Raw genomic sequence first — 14,694 nt, forward strand, 5'->3', positions numbered from 1 at the left:
GTTTCTAACCCGTCCCGCAAGATTACAATTGACACTTCCTATTACAACTCTATCTTTCCATAATAACATCTTGGGCTTCCGAATCTTCTTATCCTTCGGGTCGTGGGCCTTCATTAAACCCCGGGTACTACCTTCGGCAGACCCATTGGGGATGCCTATGTCACTCATGGTTCAGTTGACTACTCTCTCATAAAAGACTAATGGACACTAAGAGTTCATTAAGTTGTATTATGTTGGTAGAATATGAAATAAGCATTTGTATGGACATTACATTCTAACATAGAGATGATGCAATACATCTCTCTTATACTCCACTAGAAAAGGAAAACTACAAGCAATCTAGAATTAAGAATAACATAGTATAGCCTTAACAACTTTGACATAATGCTTGGATCTCAAATATACTATTTGAAAGGACACGGATGTCGCCTAGAGGGAGGTGAATAGGTGATTTAAGACTTTTATGATTATGGCTTAACAAATGCGGAATAAAAGTAGCGTTTAATTTGTCAAGCACAAAACCTATATAACTAGGGTTCACCTATGTGAACCAGCAACTTATACTAATCAATACAAGAAACTATATGATAGAAAGATATATAACTTCAAGCATGAAGGCTATCACAAAGTAAGGTGCATAAGTAAATATCTCGGGTATAGGAATAATCGAGGTGACGCGGAAACGACGATGTATCCCGAAGTTCACACTCTTGCGAGTGCTACTCTCCGTTGGAGGGTGTGGAGGACAAGTCACTCCAAACGCCACGAAGGCCACCGTATTCTCCTCGAGAATTCCCACCAAAACGGATGTCCTCGATCCACTATGGGACCTTAGGGTGATCACCGAACCCGCACGAAGCTTGGGGCTATCTCCACAACTTAATAGGAGACTCCCAATAAATTGCCCAAAAGGTCTTGCCCTTGAAGAATCTCCGCAACTTATTTGGAGTCCCCAAGAACACCACAAAGACCACTAAGCCATCTAGGCTCCAAAGACCCAAGAGTAACAAACTTCGGGAACAATCTCCCGAAGTGAATATCTCACAAACTTTCACCTCCACGTATCACCGCGGAGAAGTCAAATCGATGCACCAAATGCAATGGCAAGATCACCACAAAGATGCTCAAATCCTTCTCTCTCAAATTCCAACAAAGCTACAAAATCTATTGGGTAATAAGAGAGGAAGAACAAAAGACGAACACAAAGTTCCTTAAGATCTAGATCCCAAAGATTCACTCACAAAGAGATAATTTGGTTTGGTCAAAGTGTGGATCTAGATCTCCTCATTCTTTCTCTCAAATAGATGCAAGAATAATTGGAAGAGGAGAAAGATATCAAGCTCAATGGGAAAAGCTTGAGAGAGAGTGAAAGAAGAAGTAGTGAGAAACATGAAAAAGGGGGCTTAAAAGGTGGGGAAGATTTCTCCCTGTTGGGGATGGCAGCGGCTGGGGCTGGTAGTACCGGCCAGCCCCGGCGGAACTACCGCCCGGGCACGAGGCATGCATCACAGAGCGAGCGGGGAGCGGGCGTGGGGTGCTGCGCGCGGGAGTGGAGAGGGGGCCGATAGTACTGGCCAGGAGAGGCGCGCGAGGGTGGATGCAGGAGGCGAGGTTGCGCGGGGAGGCACGAGACCGGTACTACCGGCCGCCGTCAGGCGGTACCTCCGACCACGGTACCGCCGCTGGTACCAGCCACGGGGCGCTGCCTCCTGGAAGGTTACTGGGAGCATCATCCCTTTTCCGGCACCTGAGTTGGTAGCTCCGCTGGCGGTACTGGCCGCGGCGCCCCTTCCCTTCTTTTTTCTTTTTCATTTCTTTTAAACTAAAAGGCAAAACTAGAAATGCAAAATCTAGAGATAGGAAAATCCAAATACAACGAAACCAATTTTGTTGTAAATAGGACGACTAGAGTTACCCCCACAAAAAGTGGGGGATGATTTTCTATTCATTTTATAGGTGCAACACCTCAATACGAGAAACCGAGAAAATCACCAAACTTGAAAAAGCAACAAGTGATCTATGCGAAATACGTTTTCAATGAACTAGAGTTTTTCATGGAAATAACCACAATCTCTAAAACACTACATGGATAAGATCCAAATACCAACCAATAAAGATGATGCAAGGATGCAAAGATTTGACCGCACTCTGAATGATATGATCGAGTTACTTACTCGAGAGCCTCTTGATAGTACGACATCTAGCGTGTAAACCGGTCTCCCATCTAAACCATGAGACTGGTAAGAAGGAAACCCTATCAAGAGCAAACCTTAACCTTGCGCATTCAACTTGAGCTCGATGATGGCGATCTTGACCGCAACAAGATGGAACGCCTTTCTTGATTGTGTTTGCTTGGCGAAGTCTTGCAGATTGCTCCCCCATAATCCACTATGGGAGAGCTTCTTCTTTGGTGCATCTTCACATCTCCATGAACACAATATGAATGACAAGCTTCAAGCATATGATCTCTTCGAGTTGGTTTATCTTGAACTTGCACTTCATTTCTTCTTATTGCAACCTTGAAGCCAACTTATGGTTCAAGAATTGCCTATGGACAACTCCTACAAATATAACTCAATGCAAACATTAGTCCATAAAGATTATCATTAATTACCAAAACCACACATGGGGGCTCCATGCTCTTTCACTACCTTGATTTAATAAGACCGCCTAGATTGTCACTAGATGAAACTATAGCACATGTATCCACTTAATGCCTATTAAGGCAAACAAAACAAAGTTAAAAACCGAAATAGATCTCAATTTTTGTGTTATTATTAAATCACTACCACCATGTTACTCCATCTAATGCACACTTGGCCCACACATCTTTTCTCATACAAGTTGGATCAAAACAAGTACTCGAGAAGGGGTACTTAGTATACATCTACTTATACATCTCACACAAAAGAGGATTCCATTCTCAAATATCAACTAATAGAAAAGATCCACCACAAAGGGGTTACAAAGATGACCATAATCATGTTGGATAGCTCATATGGTGATAATACAATGATAGAACAAGAGAGAGATAGATCAAGCTACTTCCAGAAACCCATAGTCCAGAGGTGGACTACTCCTCTCTCATCATGGTGGTGTGATGTAGATCTTGGAAGGGTAGGATATCTCTCCATTGGCAGATCCGATAGAGGTTCCCCTCCAATGTTCGATAGTGCTAACTTTATTTCAGTGTTTCTATGATATGTGTCGTCCCTTCTCCGAGATGCGCCAGGGGACCTTTATATATGCATTTTTAGATCAATACCTTTCATATGTGGCTTTGGATGGACGGTTGCAGACGCTCAATGGGCAAAAGAGTAGTGGTGATGCGGCCTAGGCTAGGGCTCACGCCACCCCTGCTCTTTCCTTCTTCCTGACTCCGTTTGCGTGATTTCAAAGCTTTGTATCATCAATCTTCGGAAAATATTGATCCTCAAAATATTCCAGTCCATTTGACTCTGTATATATCCCTCAAAGTAAAAAAAAATACACAAAATAGGAGATTCCTTTTCTAAAGAGTTATAACTAAAATAAAGGGTTCATTGGAAAATCCCCAAAAAATAATATTAAACATTGATATAACCTTTAATGGGATGCAAAATATGAAGGATTATGTGGCAGCAAACTACAAAGTACATGCATGCATGCATCAGCACTTCATTCCGGAAACACTAAGTTCATATCTATGGACATTTCCAATGTTACCCCTCGTCAATTGGTGAAGATGTTTGCGACTTGATCGTGTGAAGAGATAAACCTGGTGTTTAGTTGCTCTTGCGAAATTCTCGTACAAAATGAAAATCCCACCTTTATATGGTTAGTACGAGTATGGAATACAAGATTCGGTGAGATAAGTGGAACCAAGATTATCGCACCGCAAAACTAGATCCTCAGACCGCCGAACCCATTTAAGTTCAGTCGTGGTCGCAAGTGCCATAAACTTTAACTTTGTGCTCAATTGGAAGATTACGGCATTTTTACTAGGCATGTGCTAAAATTTTCTCCAAAAAAGATAGAATATCCTCCGGTTGATCTCGAATCATCGACCCCTGACACACCCATCCAAGTCTGCATGAGAAAATGTTGCCAGCAAGTCATATGAAACCTGAAAGGACGAGATGTCGCCTAGAGTGGGATGAATAGACGTTTTAAAAACTATTACGGATTTGGCTTTATGAATGCGGAATTAAACTAATATTTATTTTACAAGCATAAAATCTAAATATACTAGACTCAACTAACGATGCATCGGTAGATAACTTCGGTGTAACAATAAGCAACTTCGTTGCCGTGGTAGGCAACTTCCTCGCATCGCTGGGCAAATTTAGTACATCGGTAGGCAAGTTTTCCACATCGGTGAACAATTTTAGTGCAGCGGCAGGCAACTTCGCTATATGGATAGACAACTCCCCTCCATCATAGCCTACTGCTATAGCGCTAGCCGTAGGCAACTTCACACAGCAACAACAACTTCTGTCTAGTTGTAAGCAACTTCTCTATAGCGCTAGCAGTAGGGAACTTCACACCAGTAACAACAACTTATGTCTAATTGTAAGCAACTTCTCTATTGCGCTAGCCGTAAGCAACTTCACACCGGCAATAACAACTTCTGTCCGGTTGTAAGGCTGGTGCCAATGGGGGCGGGAGTGGAGGCGGTATCGCCCGGCTTGGGGCTGTAGGCGGGCGGGAGAGGGGCGGGAGGGCAGCGCGGGGCGGTGGCGCTGGCGCCGGGCGCTATCGCCCGCTACCGCCCGGCTACCGCCCGCGCTGGGGGCGATAGGGGGCGAGAGCGGGGCGAGAGGCGGGGCGGCGCGCTGGCAGAGGGGGGCGAGAGGCGGGGCGAGAGGGAAGGGCTGAGGTGGCGCGTTGTGATTGGTCGTTGGGGTAGCCGTTGGGGTAGCCGTTGCTGGTTCAAAAAATCCGAACAAAACCCCAAAAATTCATCCCCACCCCCTATAAATACCCCCATATGGTTTCAGTCATTCCACACCTCACTTCATCTCCTCCACTCTCCATTTCCACTCCACTTAACGCCATGTCTTCGTCCAGCAGCAGTTCGAGCGACGGAATGGAGGGTGATATGATCGCTGCATTCCAGGCGGAGTACGAGGAGGAGATGCTCAACGAGGAGGTGGTGCCAAGACGTCGACGCCGCTGAGAGTTCATCAGGCGTGATCGTCTGGGTGCCCACGATCGGCTCTTCGAGGACTACTTCGCCGACGACTGCAACTATTTTAGTTCAATAAAATAAATTCCTTGCATTATTTATATTGTTGTAATCTGAAAATGAAAAGCTGATGTCGAGGAGAGAGAAAAGCTGATGTGGAGAAAAGAGAAGTAAAGCTGGCACTATAGCCTGTGCATTGGCACCGTGCGATGAGAGTGGGGTGAGAGTGAGGATAAAAACTAACGTGGCAGGTGAGAATGAGCCTATGCATTGGCACCAGGCTAAGAACCTTCTCGGTAGCGCTAGCCGTAGGCAACTTCTTCATGTCAACAACAATAACTTTTGTTCGGTTGTAAGCAACTTCTCTATAGCGCTAGCCGTAAAGAACTTCACACCAGCAACAACAAATTTCCTCTGGTTGTAAGCTTCTTTGTTGCATTAGCTGTAATAGAGCTGGTGGTTCCGCATTTTGTCGTCGCGTAACTCGTGGGCTCGGTTAGTCAGTTCGGCGCAGCTGCGCTTTTAGTCATTTGGGCTACTAATACGATCGAAACCTACGCACCACTCACTCTCACATTCTAGCTCTGTAGTTGGTAGTCGTGCAGCTCGTGCTCGGGTTAGCACGCAACAATGTCACCCAGCCTATACGACAAACGGAGGCATCTCGTCGTCCTCCTCAGTCTCCTCACCCTCACACTCACCGCCGGTCTCTCAACAGCCGATGCCGCCGCCGCCACAGTCTCCTTCTATCCCTCTCCGGAGGCCGCCGCGTCCGCGCACTGCGACGGCACGTTGTACCCAGACCTCTGCCTATCCACGCTCGCCACCATTCCAAACCTCCACAAGAAGCCCCTCCGGGTCGTCATCGGCGCTACCTGCAACCGCACGGAGACGGAAGTCACTGACATGTCTGCCAATTGCTCCTCCTACCTCCAGGAGAGCTCCCTCACCGCGCGCGACCGGCTTGCCGTGTCGGACTGCATTGAGCTTCTCGACGACACCATGGACGACCTCCGGGCCACCACTTCCGACCTGGAGCAGCGGCTCTCTACCTCGAGCCGGCCAATGATGCACGAAGTCATGACGGTCCTCTCCGCCGCCATCACCAACCAGCAGACCTGCCTCGAGGGCTTCGCGTACCAGAAGGGCGGCCATCTTCGGCGCTTGATAGAGCCCCGCATCAACCACATCTCCCGACTGGTCAGCAACTCGCTTGCCCTGGCCAGGAAGCTGCCCGGTGCCAATGCGTCGTCCACGTCAACGTCGTCTATGGAGAGCATGCAGCGGCAGCCATTCATGGGGTACGGGCAGATGGTGAAGGGGTTCCCGCGGTGGGTGAGGCCTGGGAACCGGCGGCTGCTGCAGGCGCCAGCGTCGGGCATAAAAGCAGATGCGGTGGTGGCCAAGGACGGGAGCGGCGCCTACACAACGGTGTCGGCGGCGGTCGCGGCGGCGCCGACCAACTCGAAGACCAGGTACGTGATATACATCAAGGCTGGCACGTACATGGAGAACGTGGAGGTCGGGAAGAAGCACAAGAATCTCATGTTCATCGGCGACGGCATCGGCAAGACGGTCATCAAAGCCAGCCTCAACGTCGTCGACGGCTCCACCACCTTCCGCTCCGCCACAGTCGGTAAGCTTCGATTTACATCGTACCCCTAGTGCGCTCCACTTGTTTTAATCTTTCAATATATGATATTGCTTGCTACATCCCGTCAAATCCATCGTATACAATTGCCGGGTGTTTGCCATTATCTAATCCAGCTAGGTAGCTCCAATCCTCCGAACAATGTCAGTTAGGGGTGTAAGTGGAATAATGGATAGAATAATTTCCCCATCCTATCCGACACCGGATCCATTTTAAGGTGTTTATATCTGAGTTTAAAAAATTCCATGGATAAGGATGTCCGATTTTGAATTGGTATTTCAGATACGGTATAAGATATTGTATAGCAAATAACATGCGGGTATAGAATACCCAAAGTTTAGTTAAGATAATTCCAAGATTTCAATTGGATAATCCGATTTTGAGTTAAAAGCTAAGAATAATATTATTATTGAGTTACCGAATTCATTTTTCGAGCACGTTTAGCTCTAAATTCTATGACCGCTTCATTTTTAGCGTAAATTGTGTCTCTTTATTGTTAACTCTATAATATTAAATTTAAATCTCTCTTAAGATTTATAAGAACTGCATATATTTACTATTTTATTTTCTACCGATGAGAGCATGTATTCGACTATTTCATTTTTAGACAAACACACCTCGTTTCTGATTGAAATCCATAGTCCAATATATCCAGATTCAACTGCAAAGCCAGGTAATATCCGCTTGGATTGATTCCGAGAAAAATATAATACAACCAAAATCTGATCCGGTTCGTTTAGGCCCTCTAGTCAGTTACCACCCACGCCGGTGGCGCCGTTCAATGTCATTTTGCTCCAACGTGTTGAAATGGCGGATGCACACTCTGATAAGCCCACGATGCAGCACGTGCGCGCAGTACGAAAGCCAACACTGGAGCCAAGCAAGTAGTGTACAGTAATAAACAAGATACGGGCTTGCAGGGGGTGAGCTGGTGTCAATTTGTCACCACGCTCACGGTGTTTTTGTCGTCACGAGCGTGTCAGGCGACGATTTAGATTTGTGTGCTATTCACGATCTGCTTACTTTTTTTAAAGAAAAATATGGCTGCTTATCGAGAACCAAAACTTTCAGTCACCTAATTTTATATGCAATCTATAACTGTGAAAAGAATAAGAAGTTGCACACATATGCAATCCTTGTATGTGAATCACAGTGCAAATCTAAAGATGCTAGAGTTAACCTAAAAATAACTTAATTCTCGATTAACTTAAAACTGGTAAAAAGTTTCTTTTAAAATATCTAGTGTCTACGCCCCATCCCACATTTTTTTAGTGTGATCGATCCATCCAGAATTATAAGATCTGCTCTAATGATGATGGCTTTTTCTGTGAAACGAACACGGTAGAGGAAGCTCCTATAAAACCACTTTATAGATTTGATACAAAGGTGGTGGCTCTAGGGCTCGTCATCCTTTAATGATGACTTCTCCCAAATTGGGCGGTGTAGCCTGCTTGCCAGCGTATGGCCTATTAACCGTTTGCATCCTTTGTAAGTATATCTACTTTAAGTTGTTCTTATCAACTAGCAATCTCTCTTTCATCTTACTGAAAAGACGTAACTCGTGGTTGCTCTAAAAAATGCCCTATTAGGGCATGTCCATCGGCCGCCCCAATAGCGCCCCTAGTGGCATATTGGAGTCCTAGATATTTTTTGGGCTCCCAACGATGCCCCCAAATTAGCGGGCATAATTTGGAGCTGAATAAAATAGCCAGCAACCCCATGACGGCCCGTATCAGGGCCGAGCAGGGGCGCCCACACTCCAACACTCCACTCCACGTAGGATTTTGCTAGGGGGGGGGAGGGGTAGCCTAGCAGCGACATAGACGTCGTTCAAATGTTTTTATGACCATGGAGGTTGGTCACCGTGTTCTAGTGGAGGTGTCGGTTCCCTAGGCGGACGCATAGCGGCAGGACATTGGTCAGGCGGCCACGGCATAGGTTCGTAAATGTGCCGACGGGGATTTGAGTGCGGCGAGGACATCATCTTGCCATTTCAATCACCATCGCCCGCCTCGGCTCTTCTCCTTCTTGCCGCCTCTGCAATCCTAGGCACCACGATGTCTCACAACTATGAGGTCGGTGGTAACGGATCATGTGCCGGGCAGGACGAGCTCGAGCCTCGGACATGCAACCTCAACCTGGAGGTGGCGGCGGTGCTGGCCAAGAACAACATGCTTATGACATGTACTTCCGCCTATCGGATGGCTAAAACATCTCCAACAACTGCTACGATGTTCCCCCAATACCAAAGGGGGCAAGCTTTGTGTGTACATTGAGCACCACCTCTCAAAGCTGGAAGAGGAGCAGCGGGCGGACACGAACTAGGTGGTGAGCAACCGACAATTCGAGTTGTCCTGCTTCTACGGCCCAACTCCGATAGGATTCAGACGTTCTCGGTAGACCAACAACTGCTTCTACGACAACCCCACCCACCCACACACACAAAGAACGAATTCGAGTCTTCCATGCTCTATGTCATCATGTTTCATTCCAAAATACAGCACAAAACTTAGTAAATCGACTGTAGAAAGACATTTCTGCCTGTCTTATGAATTCTTGGTAATGCTGCAGCGGTGGTGGGCAACAACTTCATGGCCCGCGATCTGACTATCGAGAACGCGGCTGGCCCATCGAAGCACCAGGCGGTGGCGCTCCGCGTCGGAGCCGACCTATCGGCTTTCTACCGTTGCAGCTTCGTGGGTTACCAGGACACGCTGTACGTGCACTCTCTCCGGCAGTTCTACCGCGAGTGCGACATCTACGGCACCATCGACTTCGTGTTCGGCAACGCCGCCGTGGTGCTCGAGAGCTGCAACCTCTACGCGCGGCGCCCACTGCCGAACCAGAGCAACATCTACACGGCGCAGGGCAGGACGGACCCGAACCAGAACACGGGCATCTCCATCCACAAGTGCAAGGTCGCCGCCGCGTCGGACCTCGCCGCCGTGCAGTCGAGCTTCCGGACCTACCTGGGCAGGCCGTGGCAGCACCACTCGCGCACGGTGTTCATGGAGTCGGAGCTGGACAGCGTCGTCGACCCCAAGGGGTGGCTCGAGTGGGACGGCACTTTCGCGCTCGACACTCTCTACTACGGCGAGTACAAGAACACGGGCCCCGGAGCGGACACGTCCAAGCGGGTGAATTGGAAGGGTTACCGCGTGATCAACGGCGCGTCGGAGGCCAACACCTTCACGGCGGGGTCTTTCATCGACGGTGACATCTGGCTACAGATATAGACGGCATGCACGTCCATCCGCTTCTCCACCGGCGAGTTCTGGGCGCGCGTGATGGCAATAAAGGAACGACGCCTATATGCGAAAAGAGCCAATTCGAATTTCTTTCTTTTGTTTTTGTGCACCATGCCACCATCCAAACGTGATTGGTTCATTGATACGTGCACCGCATAGCATGATGATTAGTACCTGTGCACTATGTAATTCTTATGGACATGGATGCGGCTACAGTTTCGAATTTCCAATTGGTTTCTCAGGGTACTTCAATTCTTTGGGTAGCTTGTCTGGTGATATTTCCTTCAAATCCTGCTATAAAGTTGGTGTTTTTCTACAAAAAAGATCACTAATCATTGTTCGTACTCCATAATGCACTAGTAGAAAATGGGTTTTTTCGTTCGGAGCTGTCCTATTTCTAGCAATAATCCCGGTTCCAACGACTAGAACGCACGTCCACATCTAGTCCTGTTTCGATAGGGACCTTTAGCCCCGATTGGTATCATCAACCGGGATTAAAGGATTGCCTCATGTGCGAAACCATTTAGTACCAACCAGGACTAAAGGTTAGTCCCAGTTGGAGATAACAACTAAACGCTTTCTGTTTTTTTTTTTTTTTTTTGCTTCCCACGCACCCTCCACCCACCCCACCTCCTGTGGATCGCATTTTTTGCTTTGTAAAATACAAAACAAATGATAAAAAATTCAAAAAATAAAGTCTTTTGAGATTTATGTATGTTATACAACCTACTATTAGAGGAATTTAACAAATTTGAATTTTGACTTTTTTGCAAAAAAAAGTTTGAAAGATGGTAAAACGGCTTTTCTGGTTGCATACAATGTCGGAAGAAAACGTATAATATATCAAAATGATCGTGGGAAAAAGTTACATCCGATTTCACCTGGATTTATCCAGTTAGCCAATTTTTAGATCCTCAAAATTCCAAAGGGAAGTATGAAAGCAGGAATATTTTAGTTTTTGCGAGAAATTCAGGATTTTATATTTTTTCAATTTTAAAAAAATTAAAAATTGATAATTGCAAATATTATTATTACATCATTACTACTGAGAAGTGTAAAAAGTTTTTAGGTTTTGCAAAAAAAAGATTTAAAAGTTAAATAATAATAATAATAATAATATTGTTATTTATTTATTCAAGATTATTATTACATCATTACTTTAGTATCAAAGGTTAAAAAATTAATTGGAATTCAACCAATATAGAAGTGTGATATCATGACCACCAGGTTAATATGATTGATATGATATTAGTGTCAATAACATGCGCGCGAAGCACTTGGAAGCGGTACAGAAAGGAACTCAGAAGGGAAGTTTGATCACGTGTAAGTAATTTGACAGTTAAATACTATATAGAAAAAAAAGGGAGTGGTAAAGAATTCGGAAAAAATGAAAAAATAGACGAAATAGCCTTTAGTCCCGATAGGTGTTACAAACTAGGACTAAAGGTTCTCCGCCTCGATGCGCGCTGCTCGTGTGGATGGCCTTTAGTCCCGGTTTATAAGCCAACCGGGACTAAAGGTTGGGGCTTTAGTCCCGTTTTAGCATTCTAGGATAGCCAATCGGGACTAGAGACCCTTCCAAACCGGTAGCAAAGAGCCGTTTTCTACCGGTGATGCAAACCAGAAGTACATGTTCTCTTGCTGCGGGAGATTTGTCATTTGCCGTGTACCAAATGAACACGGCAAAGGCTTTGATGTGTGCCGATACACTGACAAATTCTTCAACGGCAAAGAATTCTTTGTCATGTGCTTTCATAAATATGGAGGGCAAAGGTCTTTATTGTGTGTTTTTTCGCAACGCACAGTAAGGAAAAGTGACTTGACGGTACGCGGGAGTCTGAGTACGTCTCAACTTTGCCGTGTGTTTCTATGGTTGGAGCACGGCAAATTTTCATTGTTTTACGTGTGTTCTGTAAAATGGAACACGGCAAAGGTCCAATGTTTGTCGTGCATTTTTTAAAAAAGAGCATGGCAAAGGTCCAAGGTTTGTCGTGTGGCTTTTAAAAAGGGCACGGCAAAGGACACTCCCAGGTTAGCCACCATGCGTGCCCTTTTCCGTGTGGCTTTTAAAAAGGGCACGACAAAGACCATTTTGCAACACAAGGCAAAGGTCAAAAGTTTGCCATGTTTTCTTTGTATCTTCTTTTATCCATGCATTTCAAATACAAATATCAATAGTATAGTTCCATATGAATAGATATATGACCAAATCAACAATAACCATAGTGGTAACCCGATACGCAAGCTCCATAACATACATATATATTCCATAGTACATAAAACAAATCCTTCGCAACATGTATTACAACAGCTGACTGATTTCTTCTTCTAAACCAGCTACACCCATCTGCATTTCTAAGAATTTTTTTGCAGAGGGAGACTAGATAAGGAAGAAACCTCACAAGTAATCCAGAAAATTAAATGGACAACTCTGATCCTGCGTGCCCTTCCTGGCACGCACGTTAAGCCGTTCGCCCTTCCAATAACGGCTTTAACTAATTCCTTCCTTCCCCCTCCAGCTAATCCATCCCACCATTCTTAATCCGTCCCAAGCTTCCGATCCCACCAAAATCTCTCCTCCCTCCTCCTCATCGCATTCGCTGCCCCCCACTCCGCCTCTGCTCTGCCCAATCGCATTCTCCCCGCCCCACTCTCCAGGATAAGTAGCGGCGGTTTTCTTGTATAGTTCATAATACAATTCCATCGAAGCAACATAGAGTCCAAACATAATACAAGTCCGGAAGCAGCATAATACAAGGCCACAAAAACATAGAGACCATCAACGCAAGCTCCACATATTGGCCAGAACGGTGAAGAAATGGCTCCCATCCGCGGAACTTTAGGCGGGAATAAATGGCGCCAGCAGAAAAATGATGGCAAAGGCATGCCTCCGTAACAGCTCCGTCAACTGTGGTTCAAAACGGCACGTGGTGTGGCTCTTTGCCGTGCGTTTATTCTTTTCCTTGCGTTTTTCTAGGATTTTGCCACGTCTGCTTCTTTGTTATGTGTTTTCCTAGTATTTTCCGTGTCTGAATTATGTGATGTGTGTTTCCTTGTATTTTGTTGTGTATGAAATCTTTTTCATGAGCTTAACTGTTCGGAGCATGGCAAAGAATTTGTTTGCCATGTGCATGTTCCGCTCTTCTTGGCGCACGGCAAAGGTTCGGCCAAACGGGAATGGAAGATTTTTCGGTAGTGTCCTGTCTGGAATTGTCGAATCATAAAGTTGGAAGTATCACTGATTGTCTCTCGTTTAAGATCACCCTTTTGCTGAACTACCATGAGGAAATATTTGAATTTCAGAAAAACTAATTCTCAATAGAGGCGTTGCCATTGTGTACTAGAGAAAGATATACAGGGTGGACAAAGAATTTCCTGCCCAGGTGAAAATTTTGTCGGAATTCATCTCACCCTTGCAAAAATCCAAAATTTATGGGGAACAACTACTCAAAGGCAACAAACTAGGATTTTATTTGCATTTTGTATTGTAATTTACTAATTTAGGGAGTTTTATTTAACAATTGACTGATTTTAATTCATTATAAGTCTAAATTTCTTCCAATTATAAGATGGCATGTAGTTCAGGGTGTTTATATCAAACTCTCAAGGGGGCCACCAAACAAAATCTCGAGGGGCCACCCAAAAAAATCTCGAGGGGGAGGATTCTATGTTTCTATCATCTGCAAGCAACGTGAAATGCAAATAACCTAGTTTTATGTCTCCAACTCCATCGAGATGTTTTTTAAAGCATATAATATAGGAGAATGTTTTTTTAATATTGGGAACAACCACTCAAACATTTGACCTGAACAACATAAATAAAACCCAACCAATATTATTTTATACCAGTAAGATCACATAATAGATCTCTGATAAATGTAAAATGCATACATGAACTTTGCACTTTATTGTCACATATTACCACATATTTGCACCTTGTATAATGTTATTTGCATATTTTATATTTTTTTGAGGATTTTCAAATCAATCCCATCTCCTCTGGTTCTAACTCCGTCTGGCACAAAAAACGTGTCTTTTTAGTTTTTTTTTTTGACTTTCCAGGAGCTACGGGACTCGAAAAAGGGCAAGGTCAGGGGCCACGCTTCGGAAATTTCGAGACGAACAAAATGAGTTAAAATGGGACACCCGGGAGGTCAACGGGTTGGTAAAGAGTCCTGGTTGCGCGCCCAGGCAAGGTGGGTGTGCCACCTGTGCTCTTTTCCATCTCGACTGTTTGATTCGCTTCAATCCTTTGCTCATGGACTTCGTTTGACCAAAACAAACCCTATATATACGCCTCCCAGGGTTTCTTCAAGGCTACGACAGTGTAGATCAAAAACACATAAACAGAGAGTCAGTAGGCTGCCGCCAGTGGCGATTGGAGGGGGGAACACCGCCGGAATCGCCTCCCCACCCCCCGCCCCACCGCCCCTCTAGTGTGTTCATCATCATCATCTTCATCAACACCATCTGCACCATCTTCATCTACCCTTTGTAATATCTTGGCAAACATGATGTATGATGCAATATATTATTTTCTCATGATCTATTGTATCTCTATGTTGATGTTTGAGTAGTGACTTGTTCTTGGTAATTGTGATATAATTTGTTGTTGGTTGCATACAAGT

At 45.2% G+C, this 14,694-nt stretch overlaps 1 protein-coding gene across 1 annotated transcript; it reads left to right on the forward strand.

Moving 5' to 3' along the window:
• The first annotated feature begins 5,724 nt into the window (after positions 1–5,724).
• LOC127336931 (pectinesterase) lies at positions 5,725–10,321 on the forward strand. The gene is made up of 2 exons (XM_051363798.2): positions 5,725–6,803; positions 9,390–10,321. Exons 1-2 carry the CDS (start codon positions 5,798–5,800, stop codon positions 10,052–10,054), a joined length of 1,671 nt encoding a protein of 556 aa, XP_051219758.1. The 5' UTR covers positions 5,725–5,797; the 3' UTR covers positions 10,055–10,321.
• Positions 10,322–14,694: the final 4,373 nt, after the last annotated feature.

Source organism: Lolium perenne, chromosome 2, assembly GCF_019359855.2.
Source record: "Lolium perenne isolate Kyuss_39 chromosome 2, Kyuss_2.0, whole genome shotgun sequence".
NCBI classification, from domain to species: domain Eukaryota; kingdom Viridiplantae; phylum Streptophyta; class Magnoliopsida; order Poales; family Poaceae; genus Lolium; species Lolium perenne.

Bases quoted from the DNA above. Each gene is read 5' to 3' on its own strand.
- LOC127336931 (XM_051363798.2), top strand. From the start codon at position 5,798: ATGTCACCCAGCCTATACGACAAACGGAGGCATCTCGTCGTCCTCCTC. The intron at 6,804-9,389 runs GTAAGCTTCGAT...GTAATGCTGCAG, and splicing joins CTTCCGCTCCGCCACAGTCG to CGGTGGTGGGCAACAACTTC.